This window comes from Pan paniscus, chromosome 7, assembly GCF_029289425.2.
Source record: "Pan paniscus chromosome 7, NHGRI_mPanPan1-v2.0_pri, whole genome shotgun sequence".
Lineage (NCBI taxonomy): Eukaryota > Metazoa > Chordata > Mammalia > Primates > Hominidae > Pan > Pan paniscus.
The window spans coordinates 34,207,902-34,230,584 of NC_073256.2; the positions used below are offsets into that span (position 1 = coordinate 34,207,902).

Sequence of the window (22,683 nt, forward strand, 5' to 3'; positions counted from 1 at the left end):
TTCTTAAGGTATCAGTTAGCTGACTTAGCTCAGGGTCCTGCTAGATTCATTAAATTTTTTTATTATAATATGCTTGTTTGCTTTTGTAAGATTGTTAATTGTATAACCCCAGATTTTCAAGTGACATGATACCTGACCTTCATAAAGATTTCAACTAAACAAAATCTATGAAAAAATGCATTTAGAAGAAAAAACTGTGTACACATACGTTATGAAAATGAAATGTGTCAATGACATGTGTCATGTCTATAAGCAGTGCATATCTTTACGTATAATGTGAAATGTGGTAACTGGTTTTGAGAGTCCATATAGTTTATATGTGCTATGAAAATCGTGGAATTTAAGAACCTTTGGAATTAGCCTCTCAATATATCACAAATTGAAGTTTCAGGTTATAAATTTTTAAAATTAAGGCATATTTGCTCACAAAGAATGGTAATTTTATGTTATATAAAGGTAATTCATTGTATTTACCTCTGTGTGCATTTGTAATTTAACCATTCTGGAGCATTGTGTTCAGAGCCAGAAAAATTAATAGATTTTATTCACATCTATGTCTACGGCTTCCTTGACAACTACTGCAGATGCCGCTATCACCATGGGGATGGTTCTTCTAAATGAAGCAGCAACTTCGAAAGGCGATGTTGGAAAAAGACGGAGTAAGTCTCTGTGTTGCCATTTTTGTAATTTCGTTTTAGTCTTAAGATTCATTTAAGTCAAATGGGAAATACATAAAAGCCCTTTGTAAACAAACTTCTAAAGAAATGTTCTGGTTTGAAGAAGATTTTAACTTTTTTCTATTGCTGGGATGTGTTCATATACTTGAAAATATATTTCTTCCAAAGGGGACTGGGTCGTTTTCTGTGGATTTGCTTATAAAGTGGAGCTGTCCTTCACCCTTGTCAGGGTGCTCTAATCCATCCCTGCTGAAGCCATAGTCTTGGTTGTAATTCCACCCGGCACAGAGAGATGGAAAATTTTGAGGGCAGAGTCTTCAGAGATTTTATTGGCATGTAACATATTCCCTCTGCTACAAGAATCAGGGGTGCACTCAAAGCGTGACTTAGATGAAGCTTCTGCATAGGTATTGTACAGTGAGATAATCTATTACCTTTCTATTCGTTCCAAAGCTTCCTTTAACGTTTTTTAAAAGGCATCTGTTGATACTATCTTTTCCAGGGTCTTTGCCTTTTCCATTGATATACCAAGATTTACAACTCCCTCAAGTTTTCCGGCATTATGTTTTTAAGCAAGTTAATTCTGTGGTTTTTCTTTGATGGGACCATTTCTCTCAGAGTTGTAGAAAAACATATATGAGGTTTTTGAAAAGTAAAAAGAGTTTTCTAGCAAAAAGAGAAGCACACACAGGGAAAATGTGCTCTGAGGAGCAAAGGACAGTCGATTGTTTCCTGCCACAGACCTTTTTATAGTTAATATTAAGTCCCTATATGATTTGATATGTCCACAAACCTGTTATTTTTTTCTTTCTTTGCATTTCTGAACTCTCTTTAAAACCCAAAATTTATGTATGAGCAGTATAGGTATCTGAAAAAGAGTATTTATTAAGATATTTAAAATAAAAATCCAGACTTCATGGGTTTTTAGCTAGGCTGACATGTGTGTAAACAAATCATAGTGCTTTCTAAATACTTAAAAGTCTCAGGGGTAGAAATGTTTTTGATGTAATACACAGTTTAGACTGCCCTCTTTTCCTATGGTATCATCTATTGTATTAAAGAAACTACAAAAGAAAGGAGCAGATTACTTTATCATGTTGAATTTTATTTATTTATCTTTTGAATAAACATCATGTCCTTAGGATTGACAAATTATGCCTATGAGGACATACTATTTTTTTAATAATTTATTTTAGATTTGGGGGTGTATGTATAAGTTTGTTCCATGGGTATTTTGGATGATACTGAGGTTTAGGTAAGGATCTCATCACCCAATAATGAGCTTAGTACCAAAGAGGTGATTTTTTCAACCTACACGCTCCTCACTCCATCCCCACTCTAGTCGTGTCTGTTCTCATCTTTATGTTCATATGTACACAATGTTTAGCTCCCACTTACAAGTGAGAACATGAGGTATTTGGTTTTCTGTTTCTGTGTTAATTCACTTAGGATAATGGCCTCCAGCTGAATTCCTATTGATGTAAAGGAGATGATTTTGTTCTTTTTGGCTGCATAGTATTCCATGGTGCATACATACCACATTTTCTTTATCTAGTCCATCATTGATGTGGTATATATGTACCATGGAATCAACCTGGGTTGATTTCGTTTTTTTGCTGTTGTGCATAGGGCTGTAGTAAACATAAGAGTGCATGGGTCTTTTTGGTGGAGTGATTTATTTTTCTTTGGGTGTATACCCAGTAAGGGGGTTGCTGGGCCAAAGGTAGCACTGTGTTAAGTTTTTTGAGAAATCTCGAAACTGTTTTCCACAGTAGCTGCTCTAATTTACATTCCCGACAACAGTGCATAAGCATTCCCTTTTCCCCACCACCTCACCAGTATGTGCTTTTTGACTCTAATCATAGCCGTTCTGACTGGAGTGAGATGGTATCTCATTGTGGTTTTGATTTGCATTTCTCTGCTGAGTAATGATAATGAACATTTTTTCATATGTTTACTGGCCACTTGTATGTCTTTTAAGAAATACCTGTTCATATCCTTTTTCTACTTTTTAATGGGGTTGTTTTTTGCTTGTGGATTTAAGTTCCGTATAGATTCTGGATACTAGATGTTTGTCAGATGCACAGCTAGCAAAAATTTTCTCCCATTCTGTAGGTTGTCTGTTTACTCTGTCTTGTTGTTTTGCTGTGCAGAGGCTCATTAATCAGTCCCACTTGCCAGTTTTTATTTGCAATTGCCTTTGGAGACTTAGTAAAAAAAATTCTTTGCCAAGGCCAGTGTTGAGACAGGCATTTCCTAGGTTTTCTTCTAGGATTTTTAAAGTTTTAGGTCTTACATTTACTTTTCATCTATATGGTGAAGGGTAGGGGCCAAGTTTCATTCTTGTGCATATGGCTAGCCAGTTATCCCAGCAACATTTATTGGATAGACAGTCCTTTCCCCATTGCTTGTTTTTGTCAACTTTGTTGAAGATCAGATGGTTGGGAGTGTGCAGCTTTATTTCTGCGATTTCTATTCTGTTCCATTGGTCTGTGTGGAGGAGATACTGTTAATTATGTGTTTATTGTATATCCTGTCTTAAGGTAAATAAGAAATATGTAGTAAATTTTTAAATCTTAAAATATTTATTGTAGCAATATGATACTCAATTTATTAAATCACCATTTCCAACTCCTCTCTTGGTAGATGTTTCTCTAACTCCAGCTCCCACCCACCCCCAAATTGTTTATTCATGTTGTGTATGTGCATGTGTGTGTATGAAAGTGAGCTGGAAAACATATTTTAAAACTTTCAAATTATTCCTTTTTGATGTGATTTTTATTTTTGATGTTGCACAACTACTATGATTAATATTTCCCAGGTCAGAATGCATCTGCGCCTCATTATGGCATTTTATTTTCACAGGTGTAGTATCTCATGTGGCTGCCGTGGTTCCTTTAATAATTATTAACCCCTCCCTACACTGAGTTCCTCTCCCTTCCCATATACAAGTACTTGAGTAGCATTATTTTGTTCCACTGCATAGGATCAAGTAATTATCTTCTGTCTTACTTGATGACATATTTCAAGCCTCATTTCTGATAGAGCACAACCCAATGGGGCTACTAAAAAGGAGCAAAGGGAATGAAAAGAGTGCTTTATTCTTCTGAAAAATAAAAAAGGAGATGGAAGGAAAAGAAAGACGTGTTAGATAGAATGTCAGATTTGGGAAGTATAGAGTAAATAATTTTGTAATTAATTATAGGTTTTTATAAACAAAGTTGTTATTACGCTGTATCTGGGTCCTGGTATGTGTCATACAGGGATATTCTATAATTTTCAAAAAATTTTTTTAATTTTATGATACTCACAAACTCATTTTTTGCTTTATTTTCTCCCAATATTCATTTGAAGTTCAGCTGCATGAGTGTTGTCTGAAATGAAATGTCAGAGGCTACACTTGGATGCTATTAAATGTTTGTGTTGTTTCACAATTCATATTCAAAACTTAGAAGATATTCCTGCAGAGTTGCATAAAAACTGACACATTTGCAGACCATATTATGACAAAGCGGTACCTTATGTACTCCATGATTGCCAGAATTGCAGTTAAACTTGGTTTCGTTTATCTATTGGAAAAAATTTTAAAAATCATATTCCTTATTATAGAATCACATAGATCTGTTTGATTTTCCTTATTTTCTTCTGCTTTAATCTTTTTTAATCTTTCTGTATTTTACTGTATTTTACAAATAACTTCAAATATTTTTCAAATTGTTTAGAATTCTCTGAAGTGAATATAGAATTCTCTGAAGTGAATAAAAGGTGTATTGTGCAAATTATGTGTTCTTAAAAGATGTTTAGATATTTCTTAAGAGATTAACACTAATTTCTACTTATTTATAGAATATATTTAAATAAATTTTATTTAAATATCTTTGTCTTTTATTCTAAACGTACTTTAATTGGCTCAGATTAAGTATTTAAATTTTGTAAGCATGTTTAGATTGTACTAATTGCAGTGAATGTTGTTTAAAGATCCAAAATACATATGCAAAAGAAACATATTTTATTATGCATCTGCTTTAGAGTAAAATCTTCTCAATCATACTAAAAAGGAAATGAGAAAATAAAGTACTGCTCGTATTTTCAGCTTTCCTGGGACAGAGGAATATTGAAAACCTAGACCGCAGCACATTCGACTAAAACATATGCCCTCAGTTTCTTTGTAAGACAAACAGTAACAACAATTTGACACTATTACCTGCCATGGAGGGAGTTTTCTCCCCTCTGGTTCTCACTTGGACCATATTTTCTCTCTCCAAGCTTTTATTCCTTGCTTTCTATAACATGCTCTTACTGAGGCAATACTAACCAAAAACCTAAAATTATTGCATAGCATCGGAAAAGATCAAAATTATATTAAGCATTCTAACAATGCAAATGTTCCTGCTAATATAGCCAGTGCTTCATAATGCAAGAGGCAATAATCTTGTTTGTGGTTTATAACATGTTTTGTTTTGATCACTCTGGGGTATGTTAGTACTTGTAAGAACTCTATAAAAGAAGAAAACCTCCAGAAGACTTAGATCAGTCAATTTTGTTGTTTTCATACCCCAAATAGTACATTTTCATTGAGAAGAATGTGGAAAATAATGAACACATTGTATTGTGGATAATCTGGTTTGTTGTACCTGTATGTACCATGAACTATTAAACGTAAGTATACTGTAATTGAATGCATTTAAAAATATCAACAATTGAGGTTTCATTTGCATATTTTTAGACACTAATGGTATTTTCTGTCTGTTTCTAGTAATTTGCCTAGTGGGATTGGGCCTGGTGGTCTTCTTCTTCAGTTTTCTACTTTCGATATTTCGTTCCAAGTACCACGGCTATCCTTATAGGTAATATCTTTATACTAACATGAATGTTTTTATTTTTAACTAATAGAGAGTTTCAGTGGTTAATATATAATTAAGGATGAATATAAAGTTGCTGTGTGGTTTTTTAAATTCAGTTAAGCAAGTTTTTGAGCACCTGCCATGTGTTCAGCATAGTGAAGTACACAAAGGAGATATAAGGCATGGTTCTTGTTCCCTGACAGCATATAGTTTCTTTCTAGACATACATATTTTTATATAACAAATGAGGTTTAAGCTCATTTTGAGGACTTGAAAATTTTATCTTCCCTTAGTTTGTCATGATTTCGAGTTCATTTGCAAGATTGTTTTCTCATATAATTCACTGTTCATTGTCTAATAAACTTTGTATTATCTTTTGAATTCTACAAAATTTTAACTTTTCAAAATAAGAGCCAACATGAAAGGGAAAAGTTAAGTAATAAAATAATTTCTGGTCATTATAAATCATCATAACGAGTATCTCATAAGATTTTCACCAACAAATTGTCGTAATTGGAGATGGAAAGATATTGAAAATTCAAAGACCGCATTATTATTACCAAACTATACTTTCAGTAAAGCACACTACAGAAGATGTGCCCGATTACAGTTGTTCAGTTATTCATTCTTGAGCTTTTTCCTCCTTCAAGTTTTCTTAAATTACTTTTACATTTTTTCTTTCTCTAAGGAGTCCTTTTAGCTTAGCTCATCTCTCTAATGAGTGAAAGCTCAGTATTTCCTTTTTCAGAGATTTTGAAGACTCTGGTTAGGTAGTAGAACCAGTGATAACCAGTGATATGTTGATAGAAAATAAAAGCTCCTCAAAGCCTACATTTCTTCCACCTGTGAACAGTGGATATTTTTAGAACGTTTCCACACAGATCATAGCTACAATATATAGCTTTATCAGGGAAAAAAACTAATCCCATAAAAGGGATATCTGACTATGGGGTTATAATACAAGAAGAAGACTCTTCAGCCCCACCCCCTCTATTTTCATATATGGCCAGAGGTACATTTCCAATTCTCTTCTTCCCACACCCATTAAAAATAAGTATACCAAGGGAATGGAAGAAATGTGGGTATCAGATTTCCTGACACCCTGCCTGCAGTGTAAATTTTTTAAAATATCTGTTCTGAGGGCAGCAAGGGTTATCAGAGAGGCAAGCAGAGTCTTCAGGTTTTTCATTTTACTCTTGACTTTAGAGAGCCAGCCAATTTTGGTTTTGATGATGTGAAATAAGTCAAATCCAAGATTAAGTAATACCCAAGAAAGATGAAGTTTTTTTTTTTTCTTTCGCCCTGCTCTAGGATTGAGAATCATGTTTTTGTATGATTGGTACTTAGTTTGAGCTGTGTTCTATAATGGAAACTGTAGATTCAGAAAAATAGAAATCCTCTGTATTTTATCTAGGATGCCAAAAACACTTGAAAATTAATCCATTTTCATCTATAGCACTTACAGTTTCAAAGGAAATGTTGTATCTCTTTTTATGAAAAGATAAACTATACAGTAAGTGATACTGTGAGATTTTTTTTTTTTTGAAACAGAGTCTTGCTCTGTTGCCCAGGCTGGCGTGCAGTGGCGCGATCTCAGCTCACTGCAAGCTCCGCCTCCCAGGTTCACTCCATTCTCCTGCCTCAGCCTCCCGAGTAGCTGGGACTACGGGTGCCCGCCACCATGCCTGGCTAATTTTTTGTATTTTTAGTAGACGCAGGGTTTCACTGTGTTAGCCAGGATGGTCTTGATCTCCTGACCTCATGATCCACCCACCTCGGCCTCCCAAAGTGCTGGGATTACAGGCGTGAGCCACCACGCCCCGCTGAGATTCTTAAGCCCTATTTAGTTGACAGGAAGTAGGGAAGGGTAAAGGGCAAATTCTAACTAACTTTCCTTGTATATCAGAGCATGTAATGATACTGAAATATCATTCCCTATCTAGATTATCTGACAGCAATATAGTGACTAGGAAAAGTGGAGAAAAAAATATTTTACTAGTTTTTTATAATGTTGCACTTGACAGCCCTATTTTTGTTACGATAGGAAGAGTTTAAGTTTGTACTTTTTTTTTCAAGTAGTAGTTGTCATTTAGTATAATAACTCTCTACTACTCTGGGGTTATGTTGTTGTTGTTGTTTTTAATTGAGGTTGGACATAGAAACTATACGGAAAGCTTTTGAAAATACATATCCTTGGCCTCACCGTAGATATAAATAGTAAGCACATCTGAACCAGCATACATGCCACTTACGTTATTTCTGTGTGAACGTGGCATTTGAACAGTCTTCTTATGTAACCAGCCCCACACTCCTGTCAACTCCCCACCAGCCTAACAGGAGATAGATTTGCCTTCAGCAGGCCTCATAATGCTAGAAATATAGATGAAACTCTTGTAAGAAGTCAGAGATGGAAATTATTTTTTAGAGTGGTTTGTGAATATGAAATTTGACATAGTTTAGATGAAAACCCTAAGGAGGAGCTGCCAAGAAACAGAATCAGAAGAGAGCCTATCAAAGAAGCTTGGGACACCAGGTGTGCTAAACAGTGTGACATGCTGTGTAGAGAAATGGCAGGCAGGCCTCTGGCTGCTATAACAGCTCTTCACAGTGCTCCATCATTTGCTGTGCTATTGTGTGGGTTTACGAGATTGACTTAGACAAGCTAAATAGAGTTTGGTTGCTCTGTTAGGCAATTTTAGATTCAAGTAGCCAAAAGGCAATCAGGGTATTTTAGGTAATGGGAGGTTTATTGGAGAGATATATGGAGAAGCAAGGAAGACAATTAAAAACATAATTGCCACATAGCTAGATCTCTCAGATGTTGGAAAAAGTTCAGAAAATAGGTCATTCAACAACAGAAATCCATTGCTTCAGAGGTAACTCAAATGGCTAATCTCTTGCGCCAATCCTTCCACTATTACTGAGTAATGTCTTTATACTGTTCTCTTCAGCTGATTAGAACCTTCTATGTCCCTTTGGCTCCCACCTATATATACTACCGGTTCTCACTCTCTCAACATGATTTTGTGAATTTTCTAGGAGGAAGTGATTGGCTAAGTTTTTCACCCCCCAGTATGGGGCATCTGATTTAAGTAGAACTTTGAAGCCAGTCTACCCTTTGGACTCCTTGAAGGTGTTCAAAGAGCCCACTGAATGTAAATTAATTGTTTCTTAGGCACATCCAAAAGAAGCCAAATACAATGACAAGCACCTATAAAAGTTAACACCACCAAATATGTGACCAGAGTAGTATTTAATTCAGTTCATGTATTTGGGAAAAAGGTGTGCAGGATAGACCTTTGATCCTAAGAGATCGTTCTCAAAACTCTGTGGCTTCTTATTCCTACACCATGCGCAGCTGAGTCAGAATCTCCAAGTGTGGGTTTTAAGAATCAGGTGAATAGTTACCCAGGTAAATCTGATATAACCATTTTATGAGCCTGTCTTAGGGAACTAAGTGATAAAGGATTTCACAACTGCCTCTCAGTTTTAAATTTGAGTTGTTAAATGCTTTATAGACATGCCATAATGCTTACTGTGAAATCTTCTGTTTGGAGAAAATACATACATCCATAAACCAGGGAATAACAATATAAAGTGTTACAAGCTAAGTGGCAGATCTGTTGTATGGAAATAATTTACAGGTGAGAAAGATCACTGTGGGTCTGAGAAAGGAAGACTCCAGAAGAAGGCTTGAATTAGGCTAAAATTCAACAAAGCATTTAGACAAAGGAGAGAGGAGGGGCTGAGGATATTTCATGAGCAGAAAGTCATAATTTGTGTACAAAGGAATGGGAAGAGAAATATGTTCCTGGTATATTCTGAGGATTATGAGTATACTGCTACGGTGTGACAGCCTTAATATGTAATAATAGTGAACATGTTTCTGGTTTAAAATACATTAATTAGACAGAAAGAAATATATGAAAAGGAAGATATATACACAAAAGGAAATATTCTTAACCAATTTGGGTGAATTTTATGACAATTCTCTAATTCAAATTCTAGATGTTTGCAAAACTAATAATTATTTTTCCAGATGAGTTTTTGGGATTTTTTTTTCCAGAACATCATAGTGTTCTGGTATTTTAGTACTGCAAAGGATCATGGAGATCATATCATTGAAAATTCATTTTATAGATGAGACCAAGAGAGTATCTTTATTTTATGACAGAAGCAGAAAATCTGACTCTTAGCTCACTTGTCTCTCCTGTGCCATGTTTTGTGTAGAAAAACGTGATTCGTATATTCCTATAAGTAGAAAATTATCCCAGAATCAAAGCTGAAAATAACATGAGGTCAAATGTATAATGACCTCAATAATGTGATAGCCAAAGCCTCTAAGAAAAATGTTGACAATTAGATAAATGTTCAGCACCAAGATAATAACTTACTTTGGCCTCTTCAATTCTTGTGAGCTCCAGTAGTTCAAGAGATGACGATTTTACTCAAGGAAAAACTTCCTTATTCTTGAACTTAGTACAAATATATGCAATGAAACAAAAGGAAATCTACAGAAAAACTAAGGGACCCTGACAAAATCTACTTATTAAACAAATTTAAGTAATTTTTATATCTTATTCTTTACTAATGAAAGCTGCTATAGTTTACATAGATGTGATTCCCTTTTTATATTTTTTCTAATCCTATAATGTTCTCTTCATGTATCCTCAGATCATTTCTGAGATTTGTTCTTTCTTATCTGAATTTAATGACTTAGTTATCCAGCTATTCTACTGTCCAATTTAAAAAATCCCTCTAATTATATCTTCCCAGATCACATTAAAGCCTTCTAATATGTCCCTTCAGCTCTTTTGAGAACTGTCATTTAATCGTTTTCCTACATTCTATGGATATACTGTAAATTGTTCAGCAAGCTTTCATAAATCCTTATGGTGCTCATAGATAACCCTTCTTGCTTTCATAAATCCTTATGGTGCTCATAGATAACCCTTCTTGTGATTATTCATACGTGAATTAGTTTGCTCTCTCAGGTTTATATAGTATAACTGTTCCCTTCATGACATTTACAGTATCCTCCTAAACCAACAAAATACAGTGGACATGGGAGCATTATGAACAAAAAAACAGTTTTCCATTTAAAAAGTTTTAATCCCTTTTGTTAGTCTAGCACATGTATATGTGCTAAAGTTAACTTAGTAATAATATATTTTACTTGGAGTCATATTTTTATTCCATTGCATTAGTTTCCTTTTTAAATACGCTTTCGTTTTCTTCTCAGTTATTTTATCAACTCTCTTGTGAATGATTATGATAAAATTGCCTGACAAACATCAAAAACAAATGTGACTAAAAGACTGCAGAGATATATAGCAGAGATTTGGACACACCCTGAGCCAAATTACAAAAACCTGACAGTACAGGGAAAGCAAATATATATCTATTCAATTAGTTAACTAAAGAAAGAGCAAATGTGATGGCAAAAGCAAGTGTCAAAGAGGGAACAAATGAAGGAGAAGAAGAAATAATTCTGATACTAGTTGAAAGGTGAGATACTGATAAAGAAGAGAAAGACCTTTTCCCATCGAATTATCCTGTGGTGAACATAGCACCACGTTGTTAAAGAATATTTTGGTATTCCTGGAAGCATTTACCTGTGGCACCAGCATTATATGACATGTTTTAAAAACTACTCACATCAGATAAAGGCAGTCTGTAGAAAATGAGAGAATGAAATGCAGGAAAGAATTATTCTAGAAAGAGGAAAACGCACAACACATATTCCCAAAGGTATTTCCTGGCCTTTAGTACTTCTGCAAAGACATTTGTAGATGTCCATTTTCTAAGAACATTAGGCTGTACAATAGTAAATCATAAACTCTAGGGACCAAGAGCTGAACCACTCCAACCATCCAAGACAGAAATACATTGAAGTAGGCTGACAAGAGGAGAAAAATAGTTTCTCAACCAAGACTGTATCCTTGACTTCCCCAATTTTAACATGAATACATGTTGCAGAGGTCAAGTGCTAGTACAGACGCACATTCTTCTTCACAGTAGCTCTTGGAAAGCTTCCTACTTCTACTTTGGATCATACCTGTACTTGGGATAAGACACTTGAGTTACCCTTTAGTGAAAATGCACATTTGAACATAACACCTTCTACTTTTTTTCCTTTTTTTAAGAAAAGCACCTTTAGTAATGGCCTTTAGGCTCCACTGCCAAAGTACTTGCTTGGGTGTTAGGCCTCTGCCTTTTAGCCCTCAATATCTTCATTTTGCATTTTTGTGAATTATAAACTGTTGTACCACTGATATACAGGACTGTATCCATAAAGATAATTATGTACAGAACCATGATCATAATTGTCTTTAAACTAATTTTTTTTACATTTTTTCCTCACAATTTTGAATTTTATTTAGAATACAGTCCTTAATTTCTTCTATCTGAAGTGATCCTGTTCTGCTTATTCATTTTTATTTTAATCTTAAGCCTTACAAAACCTTAAACATCTATGCCCTTCATCATATTTTTTCAGTACTTCATAGTGCTTTCAAAATTGTTGTTTTCTTTGCTGACACAGGTACCTGCTAAAGGATAAAAATCTACTTTAAATATTTATCCTATAGTCTTAAATCTTACCCTAAAGTTTACACTTAACAGTTTACGTATGAATCTGTTTCATGCCATTACTAAATTCTCTCAGATTGTCTTTTAAATTTAATAGGCAAACTTCCCTGATTGGAATACCCAGTCTGCTCGTTACTAGCTGTGTGACCTTGGGCAAGTTACTTAACTTTTGTCAAGCTAAGTTCTCATTTATAAATGGAGATGATTTGTCATATGTCGTTCAACTATTAGAAAGATTACATGAGAGAATGCTTGCAAATCACTTAGCACATTGCCTGGTACATAGTACTGATTACTCAATAAATGTTTGATGCTAATTATCATTAATTCTGCTATAAATATTTAAATTCATTTTTATTTAATCTTTTGCTAAAAAGTTTTTCTTTACGCTAAAGATTAAGTAGTTTTGTCTTATAGTTGCATGATTCAGTTGAATGAAGAAAAGATTTTCCCTGAACCTTTTGATGAACTTAGTTGGGCTCCTGGGTCTCTTGAAATTGTCAGTGAAATAGGAGGGTTAGTATGAATTTGATCTAATTACCATCTGAACCAGCAATTATAAACAACAGTTTATAATTCACAAAAATGCAAAATGAAGACATTGAGGGCTAAAAGGCAGAGGCATAACACCCAAGCAAGTACTTTGGCATTGGAGCCTAAAGGCCATTACTAAAGGTGATTTTCTTAAAAAAAGAAAAAAAAAGTAGAAGGTGTTATGTTCAGAAAGGAAGAAATAATGATTTCAGTAGTAGCACTGAATTCATTTTACATATTACATGAACTTTAGTGCTTGCCCCATTTTCTAAGAAGAGCAAAGCGCTAGCAAGGACATCATATACTTCACATATGGGTAACTACCTTATCAATATTTTTCACTGGCACTCTGTGCTCACAAAAGTTTCCTTTAGAAGATGTCTATAGTAACATCTAAGATACATCAAGTCTCTGCTTTTGAGACGTGAGACATTTCTAGTAATTCTGTCACTTTGCTTCCTAACTGTTCATTAGACTCTGTCTTAGGGAGGTAGTATGATATAATGGAAAAATAACAGTAATTAGGAGAAGACCCGAGCTCAAGGTTGGGGTTTAATTCTGTGTATTAGCTAGAGCTCTAGCTCTGCATTTAGACAAATCCAGGTTTGAATTTTGGTTCCTCTTAACTAACTTTGGGGCTTAAAGTTAGTTACTTAACTTCCAAGTCTCATTTTTCTGCAGCTCTAGTTACTTCTCTCTCTATATTTAACTTGGTTAAGCCTGTTTCTTAATCTGTAAACTTGGTATGATAAAACCTACCTCAGAATTTTATGGGGATAAATTATATAATCAATTTGTAGTCCCTGAAATGTAGTAGGTTCTCAATAAAAAGTACTCACTTTCACTTACCTCCTCTTCAACTATACTAGCCATTTCAGCAATTGATTATTCAGTAGTACTTTGTTGCATTATGTTTTTCATTAAGTATTCATTTACAGTTGTTTCATGTCTTTGTCTTTTTTTTCTAGATTATAAGGTATTTGTGTCTTTGATAAAAACCTTTTATATATCTCCAAAGTGCTAAGCACATAGTAGGTGCTCATCATATAATTGTTAGTTGAATCTGTTTACTTGAAAATTTTATTCCTTGTCTACTTCCATTAAATGCAATTGGAACCATTAAAATACAAATACAGTGAGGCTTACTGGCTTGCCACAGCTGCAGAAGATGCAGTTCATACCAAATGACACCCCCTGGAGTTGTCAGGTTGTTCTTCATAGTTGAAGGTGTGTGGAAAAATAATTATACCCCAAACTCGAGCTCTAAAGCTAACTGTCGTGGCTGGGCGTGGTACCTCAGGCCTCACACCTAGCACATTGGGAGGCTGAGGCAGGGGAATTTCCTGAGGCCAAGAATTTGAGACCAGTCTGAGCAAGATGGTGTCTCTACAAAAAATTTAAAAAATTAGCCTGGCATGGTGGCACACGCCTGTAGTCCCAGCTACTGGGGAAGCTGAGGTGGAAATATCACTCGAGCCCAGGAGTTTGAGGCTGCAAGTGAGCTATGATTGTGCCACTGCACTCCAGCCTGTGCCACAGACTGAGACCCTGTCTCTAAAAAAACTCATTCTTAAAAAAGAGGTATCGCAGTTCCAATTCTAAGCTGGGTGATAACAAGTGAAAAACAGAATATATAAATTAAGCTTACAGTGGACACAGAAAGTGGCTTCCATTGTCTTAAAACGAAACTGATAGTTTCTAATGTCGTTGGTTACCTTGAGATGAAAATGGAATGATATTCAGTAAGGAAATGTACAGAATAACAGCTAAAAATGAAAGGCATTCATACCAATTTTGAAAAAAGTATGATAGTGAACAAGTACAGCAAGGCAAAAATTCCAGCATGTAGAGGGTATAGCAATTTTGCATTGATTTGTACATCTTAACAACCTTAAGCTGTACAAATAGAACAATAATATCTAAATGGTATGATGATCAGTCCACAGTACACATCATTGATGAGAATTTCACTGGTCTTAACCTTTCTCATGCTGAGTCCTGGCTTTGTAAAATGACTTATAAAGGTCCAAGGATTTAGAGATGATTAAGAGATAAGCTGGCATTCTGTAAAGGCACCATTATCTATCCCCTGTCTTATCTAGATAAAGAATGTAGTGCTAAATCTTGTAATAATATTGTACAAATGGAAATTCAATCTTAAGGATTATTTTTTCCATATTGTTGTATTTCATTGTGGTGTATTGGAAAGTGATCTGGACTTTGAGTGAGAAGATGTGATTTGGACCATGGCACTTAAAAACTCTATAACCTCAGGCAAGTCTTTTAATCTTCTCTGAGCCTCAGTTTTCCTCATTTTTCAAATATAGAGACTATAACATTTATCTCATAAGACAAGTTGTAGTAAATTACTGTTTTACAAATGTAAGATAACTTTTAACTGTGAGATTCCATATTCCAGTCTTACATTATTATGTTTATCTGCCACAGGGAGAAGTCCTCAGATAAAAATGTCTACCAAAAGACTGACACGTGGAGTTAATCATTTGACAGATGCAATGCTTCCACCCCAAACAAATATACTTTCTTAACTTCTGTTTGTTATCACTTAGGGAAAAAAGGCAGTCAACAAATATATTTAATTCTATCTAGGAAAAATGTAGCCAAATCTTTTTTCCCATTAACAAATAATGTAAGCCTTAATATTCAAAGGTAATAAAAAATACAAGTCTTCCAAACAAACAGTTAACTTACTGAAAACTTTTTTAAAATCAACATTTGCTAAATTCAGAAACAGATAGTAGGTACTTTATATATATATATAATTACTGTCAATTTTATATATATATAATTTTATATAAAAATATAATTTTATATGTATATAAAATTGACAGTAATTTTTTGCAGAAAATTCACAATCCAGTTTTTTGATTCCACACTGCACATCCCACCCCCTCAAGACCAGAGAACACAGGGTCTAGGCTAACACATCAAAAGCAGCTCTGGAGACTTAATTCCATTGTGGTAATACAGCTTTCTTACTCTGGCAGAAGCTCCATACCATTCAGCAACCCACTGAAAGTAGGGAAGGAATGGGAAGCTCCTGTGTTCCAAAAGAGTTCTGAACTGGCTCTTCATCTGTCCCTTATCCCCTGCATTCTAGTTTTATTGTTCTTCTCCCCCCAGATTGACTATCCATGTTCTGGTCATTCCTCATTGTTAAATGTGGTTAACACTTTACATAGGCCTCTCTGTGGAGGCTGTGTAGAAAATTGGCCTGAGCACTAGGAGACTGGACTGCTGTTGCCCCATGAAATGACAGATCTAAAAAGCTTCCATTCCCAGAGATCTTTTCCTACTCTCAATAAAGGCCTAGATTTCTTTAGGCCTTTTTAGAAGACCACTTGTTTTAGACTCAAAGACTTTTCTGGGTTTAGCAATCTTCTATTACAGAGAAGAGAGCCCCAGGACTTTTGGCTAAAGAATTCTAGCTAAGGGCCACAATGTACTTCTCGCTAGCGTTCTCGTAGAACACATGTGAATGTAGAGTAGAGATTAAAAAGAATGACTCAGTGAGTTACACTACCCACAAGGTCAATGGGCCGGAATGAAAACTCAACCACTGGCCTATATGTGCTTAGTGAACAACCCAGACCTTTTTTCCCCTTTGCACCTTTTTTGGATACCAAATGAAATCTGAGCAGCTGCCCCTTACCCACCCACATAAGTGATATGAGACAGGTGACATTAGGTAACCACTGGGTCTTCCTGACTTCCTCTCCAGTTTGAGAACAGGAAGAGCAGTGCACAAAAATGTTCTGTCGAGCTGAGGATATCGGAACTTAACCAGCTTCCACTTGGACAGAATACATTTGTTCCAGAACACTGTGTACATTCTGGGTTTTCCAAATATGAGAAACAGATGGAGTCATTAATTCAGGATACATAAAAAAACAAACAAACAGCAGGCCATTATTTGCTTACCTGTTCAGATATTTCACAGGAAGGGAAAAGGAACAAACAAGCTTTTGATATACCCGCGGTCTCCAGTAACCACCAGTGACCAAATCCAAAGTTCTCTTCATGTGACCTTTCTAGCATTTTAGTTGACAAGCCCCTCTTGGAAACTTCATACCCTGGATTTTGTAACGTGGCATTCTTACACCTTCCTTTTTTCTCTTAGATTATTTCTCAGTCCTGAGTATACATTATCAAGTCCTGACCTTTCTCGTGACATCCAGAACCAGACCTGAATACCACATTAACAGTTCACCTCAATACGTTAAAAAATCATTATCATCTGCCTCCAAATCTCTTTCTCTACCCCTTTTCCCCGACACTGTCATTGTCACAGTCACACAAGATGGAAATCTTGAAGTCATTTTGTCCTCATCCTCATCCTTCTTTATGTTATTTGGTCTGCATTACTTTTCTGTTCCCACAGTTGCTGTCTTGAGTACCTTGTGTCTTTTTCTGACTATAACAGAGCCTCTTAAATTGTCTCCCAGTATCTAGTCATTATCCCCCATAATACATCACTTATTGTAGGGTAGTGTCAGAATTATTTTAAGATATGCGCTGATCATGTTGCTGCTTCATTAAAATTCATTAATAGCTAATAACAAAGAGGAAGGCAAAGTTAATACATGTTCCTTCTAGAAGATACAGGTAAGCAAAATGAAGAAAATGTATTCATAAATCCCAACACCCAGGTCATCAAATGTCATCAGTTTAGCCTGTACATATTTTGAACCTTGGGAATTATGTAATACATATTTTGTAAGCTGCTTATTTTTCTTTTATACATCATGAGCATATTCCTATGCAGTTAACTACATTCTACAATATATATGATTTTACACCTATGTAGTAATATCAATGTATGAATTGCCACAACTATTTTAAGTTTTATGCCATCCAGATTTTTATGGTGTATCTTTCAGTACACCCTGTGGTTTAATACGAAACTAAGTAACTGCTGTCTGTGTTAGTTTATCCTACAAACTAAGAATGGCTTCTACAGTTCTAAATCATTGGGGGGGTGGGACGTCAACAAAGAATATTTTGTGACATGAAAATTATGAAATTCAAATATCAGTGCCTATGAATAAAGTTTCACTGAAACGCAGCCAGGTTTGTTTTATGTGTTGGCTGCTTTTGCACTACGACAGTTCAGCTGAGTGGTTTCAGCAAAGACCCATGGCCCACAAAGTTTAAAATACTTAACCTTCTGGCTCTTTACAGAAAATGCGCTAACTCCCGATTTAGCCATGCTGAACACAGCACTGAATATGTTCCCATACTTTCATACCTTTCCTCATCCAGTTTCTTTGGTCGAGGCTGCTGTCCCTGCGTCTTACTTGTTCTCAGAGTTTTGCTTTTTCAGTTCTTGTAACACCGTCATCATCTCAAATGTGTCACTGTATCATACTTAATCACACCCAGGTCTTTCCTTTAGCTAAAAGAAATATAAGGGCCATGACTTTCAATCATTTCATTTTCTGCAACATGCTTCTATGCACAGAATCTAGTACACAATGGTTGTTAAATGCTGATTGAAACAGACTTTTGGGGGCCCTGAGATTAAGAAAATAGCTAACACTTGCATGTTTCTCTAGAAAAATCTTTTGAATTTCAAGTAATAAACTTGCTAATAAACCTATGGAATATTAATCCTTAGCAAATCAAAGGCAGCATTTTTATCTAAATTTGTGGTTTTCTACCATGAGGGAGCGCTGAGGAGAGAGCCAGCCTTAAGGAGAGAAACGGTTTGAAGTTGCCATCCCATTCCTTCTTTGTGTAAACAGTCTCTTTGCATCCCTGATGGACTTTAAGCAAAAATAAAGTGACACAGACTAGAAAGGAATGGTTGCTTCTCTTAGGCTAGGGGAAGTGGGAGCTTCTGGGGGCACATTTGTGCTAGTCCTAGCCTTCTATCTTATCCCTTGTGTGCAATTTGCTACTCTTGCCAATTAGCTTCCATTTTCTATTACTATCTGAGTTACAGTTGACCATGCATATATTCACTTCAGAATACGCGAATAAGCCAGTCACAGCAATCAGTGCTATGCACATGCAGACTACTACTATGGATAACTACAGTGCGATTCGTTCATGACTGAGCGTGGAGCAGAGTCCACACAGAAGTTGATCATGGTACCCAAGGCTGCTTCTCACTCATTCTGGAAGCAGACCGCAAAAGTGAAAAGCACACATCAGGGGAATACATTCAGTTTTCATTATTGGCAGTTTTTTTTAAAAAAGTATGATCCAATAGCATTTATACATTTTTGTGATAGGCATTATTAGAAAAAACAATATCCAGGCACTCCTGAACCATAAGTTTGTGAGAACTATTATACTGTTAGATTAAGAAGCAAAAGTATTAGACAGATAAATGTGAAAAGGGAAAAAAATACGTGTCAGATCTTGATTAGAAATGAGAGACTAATTACTTGAGTGATAATATAAAACATTCATACTGGAACATACCTTGGAAATTTAATATTTATAATTTAATATTTATATAATGAAAATAAAAGTGAATCCTGAAATACTGATTAGAGAACAGCAGTTCATACTTTTCTCAGAAACGTTTTAACCAGTCAAAACATTTTTGACATTTTTGTGCTTCAAGTGTTTCCAGTGTCTTGAACAAATAAAGAAATTTTTATAACTATTTAAAATGAAAATGATAGTTTTGAAAATGATAGAAGCATAGGAAGTACTCTAATTGTCCTACAATAAAGGATACATCTAACTAACAAGTAATCAGTTTCAGATTAAATATGTATTTATCATTTCATAATGATATAAACAACTGATTGTTACACCAGGCTAAGAAAATTACTAAATGAAAAGAACAGTAGCATAACTAAAGATAACATTAATAAAGTACTCACAGAGATCCTTTTACTGTGAATATACCTAAGTATCATAAAACTGCTGAAAAGTTAGAAGGTATAAAATTACCAGTATGGATCAAATTAGTATTTTTGCTTTTACAGGGGTAATATCGTTAGCAGTAATAAAGATTACCTTTAGTGCTCCGTAACTTGAAATTTGCAGAGCCTTTAAACACTAAACAACAAAAAGCTACAAATCCCTAGTTTTAAGTGTCAGTTCATTTTATGATTAAGGTTTCTTTTTTCATTAACCTTCATTCTTCAGTTAGCTTCATCTTCAGAGCAAGCTGATGATGGCTTGTGTGTGCTAGCAGGATGAACGCTATCTTTTCAAAACATAATGCCACAGTTCATGTACAGCTGGCACATCTATCTGCTTTACCAGCAGTGTTTTTAAGGATCATGCGGACTGAACAGCAACTACAGCTTAAGGCCCTGACAAGGTTTACTGCTGACATTCTTCTTCATGGAGATGGTCACCCTTATCGTACGCTTTATTCATTACTTATTATCTTGAAAGTAGAGGCGACGTCTCATTGCATCCTGATATCACCACATCATTTTTATCTTCTAATTTAACAATTTCTCAGAAACAGCTAACAAGAGTAATTTTTCTGGTTTGTATTGTACTGTGACTTTATTTACATTTTAATTGATGTTATATAATATACACTGTATATTATATAATTTAAATATATATTTTATGTTTTATACTAAAATGTTACATTTTAAAATACATATTTATTCTTGTACATAGTATCACCAGAATCCTAAAATATTAGCACTGAAAAGAACTTTGGGAATCATCCAAAACAAACGTTCTTTTCACTAATGAGGAAACCGAGGTTCAGAAAGACGAAACAATTTATGCCTAGGATGATATGATTTAAACATCCAAATATAAAACTTACCTACTTTGGACATTTTTCCAGCTACATGTTTTTTTTTTTTTTTGATGTTGTTGTTTTTTGTTTTCTTTTTTTAACTACAAGAACTATTAATTTCATTTTTGCTTTTATATTTAATTAAAAATTGGTTTGTCTCTGGTTGCCTTGCAAAGTTGTCTTGTGTTGTCAAGACTCAAAAAGAACATGCCACGTGTTAGCAGAAAGGTACAAATATAAACAAAAGCTTCATAAATGTTATTTAAATTGATTTACCATCTTACAAAATTAAATTTTGTTACATAAATTAAAGCTTTGTTTAGGGAAGTTTAAAAAAATAACATAGTTATCTTTTACTTTTATATGTACAAGTATCTCTGCTGATGTTTCATCAGAAGTTTTATGATTTATGATTTGTGTATACTCTTTTTGGTTGTTCAATACGATGAAATTGTAAATTAACAAAAGACCAAGTGATTAAATTATACGGTTAGAGAAAAAATGTTTTTAGGACATTCAAATGACCCACTTCACGCATTTGTTTCAGTCCATTCCCTTGTATTTCCCCTACATTACCATTTTAAATGCTGATTTAACTGCTGTTCTAGCCAGCAATGAAAGCAATGTATATGTAAATTTAAACCACAAATTAAAGCTTTCAGCATCTTCTCTCACCCTGACCCTGTTCCCAACCTAAGCCTGATCTGGTTAAAGGCACTAGTTTAGAAAAATTGCCCTGATGTAAAAATTACAATTAGTTGAATACAATTATGACATTTTAATGTTATATTTACATGTGCTAATTTAGAATGGAATAACAAACATATTGTATTTTCCTTATGTTCTATGTTCAGCACATAATAATTTTCTTTCTTTTTCAGCTTTTTAATTAAATGAAGCCAAGTGGGATTTGCATAAAGTGAATGTTTACCATGAAGATAAACTGTTCCTGACTTTATACTATTTTGAATTCATTCATTTCATTGTGATCAGCTAGCTTATTCTTGTGTACTTTTTTTAAACTGTGGGTTTTCCTAGTAAATTTAATTTATAGAAATCAATGGTAGCATTTAGTCATCTACAAAGGAAATATCAAAGTGTTTTTCAAGCCTGTTATATTCAGTGTGTGCCACAGGATTGAAATAAATGACAATGTAATTATGAATTCATGTTTTAGAACTGTTTACTCATTAGTAAAGGACCGCAATGTTAGAAAAGAAAACCTATGAAATGTATGTTAAAGATTCTTAGTATTGTACAGGGATAAAGCAAATGCATGAAAATATGTCATGTACTGAAAATTAAACTTCCTTCAGTTTCAGTTATAAAGGACGTGCACTGTTACGAATAGTGTTTTGTTATTAATTATAACTAGATAAAGGTATATAGGACAGAGAACTGGATGAATGGTACCTACAATTTGGATGCCTAACCAAGGACTAGAGCTTCTTCTTGAGATCTAAATCTAAAGTAAATGTGCATTAAAGCAGTGTGCTTCAAAGGCATCAGACAATGAAAGCAACATACCACAACTAGGAGTTATTTCTCAAACTTAAATGTCCTCTGGGAATCCAGACTTAAAAATAAGAGTAAACTTAACACACTATCCATTTTCGAGCAAACTTAACCCACTATATCCATTTTGCTCATGTGTTTTATGCAACCAGCTTTCCATCAAATCCTCAATCCTTGAATCCAGGTAAAAGGTTAATTATCCTAGGATTAGTGAATGATTCAATGAAGCTTTCTTGAAAACAAATATAGGAGTGTAATGTACTATTATGTTTGTATCCTGTTTTAGTTTATAAAGCACTTTCACATACATTATGGTATTTCTTCCTCACAATAACCTTGTAAATTAGGAAATGTAAATTTTATCTGACTCATAGAAGTAATGGAAGCTGAAAGCCAAAAATAAATAAAGTTTATAACCAGGCCTTCAAACTCTCAAACATGGATTTTTATATTCTGTGGAGTTATCCAAATTAATTAGGGTTTAGGAAAGCAGTTCTTCAGTCAGTTCAATAAGTGTTTGCTTTTTGTTTTTAAGGTTTGTTATCTAATTTTCATTAAGATTTGAGTAATAGACCATGGAGAATTGTTTTCATTGAGAGTTCCAGCTATACAGCCTCAAACAAGAAACGGGTGTACAACCACTGAGTTTACTTACTTAAATCTGTGAATTCAATGAAGAATGGGAAATATAAAGGCCTACTGGGGCATGTTTATCAAGTTATATCCCAGGGCAATGTGTGTGCTAGCAGGATGAATGCTATCTTTTCAAAACATA

The 22,683-nt window shown here is 34.6% G+C and overlaps 1 protein-coding gene across 2 annotated transcripts in view; it reads left to right on the top strand.

Annotated features, from left to right (window-relative positions):
- TUSC3 (tumor suppressor candidate 3) overlaps positions 1–22,345 on the top strand; it is a 219,867-nt gene extending 197,522 nt beyond the window's left edge. Inside the window, exons 8-11 of one of the 2 annotated variants that reach the window (XM_034965678.3) lie at positions 585–659; positions 5,434–5,524; positions 14,856–14,920; positions 21,275–22,345. In XM_034965678.3, the coding sequence (XP_034821569.1) occupies positions 585–659; positions 5,434–5,524; positions 14,856–14,874 (185 nt within the window). In that variant the 3' untranslated portion in view covers positions 14,875–14,920; positions 21,275–22,345. The remainder of the gene's footprint in view (positions 1–584; positions 660–5,433; positions 5,525–14,855; positions 14,921–21,274) is intronic. The other variant, XM_034965679.3, reaches the window with a different exon arrangement.
- Positions 22,346–22,683: the final 338 nt, after the last annotated feature.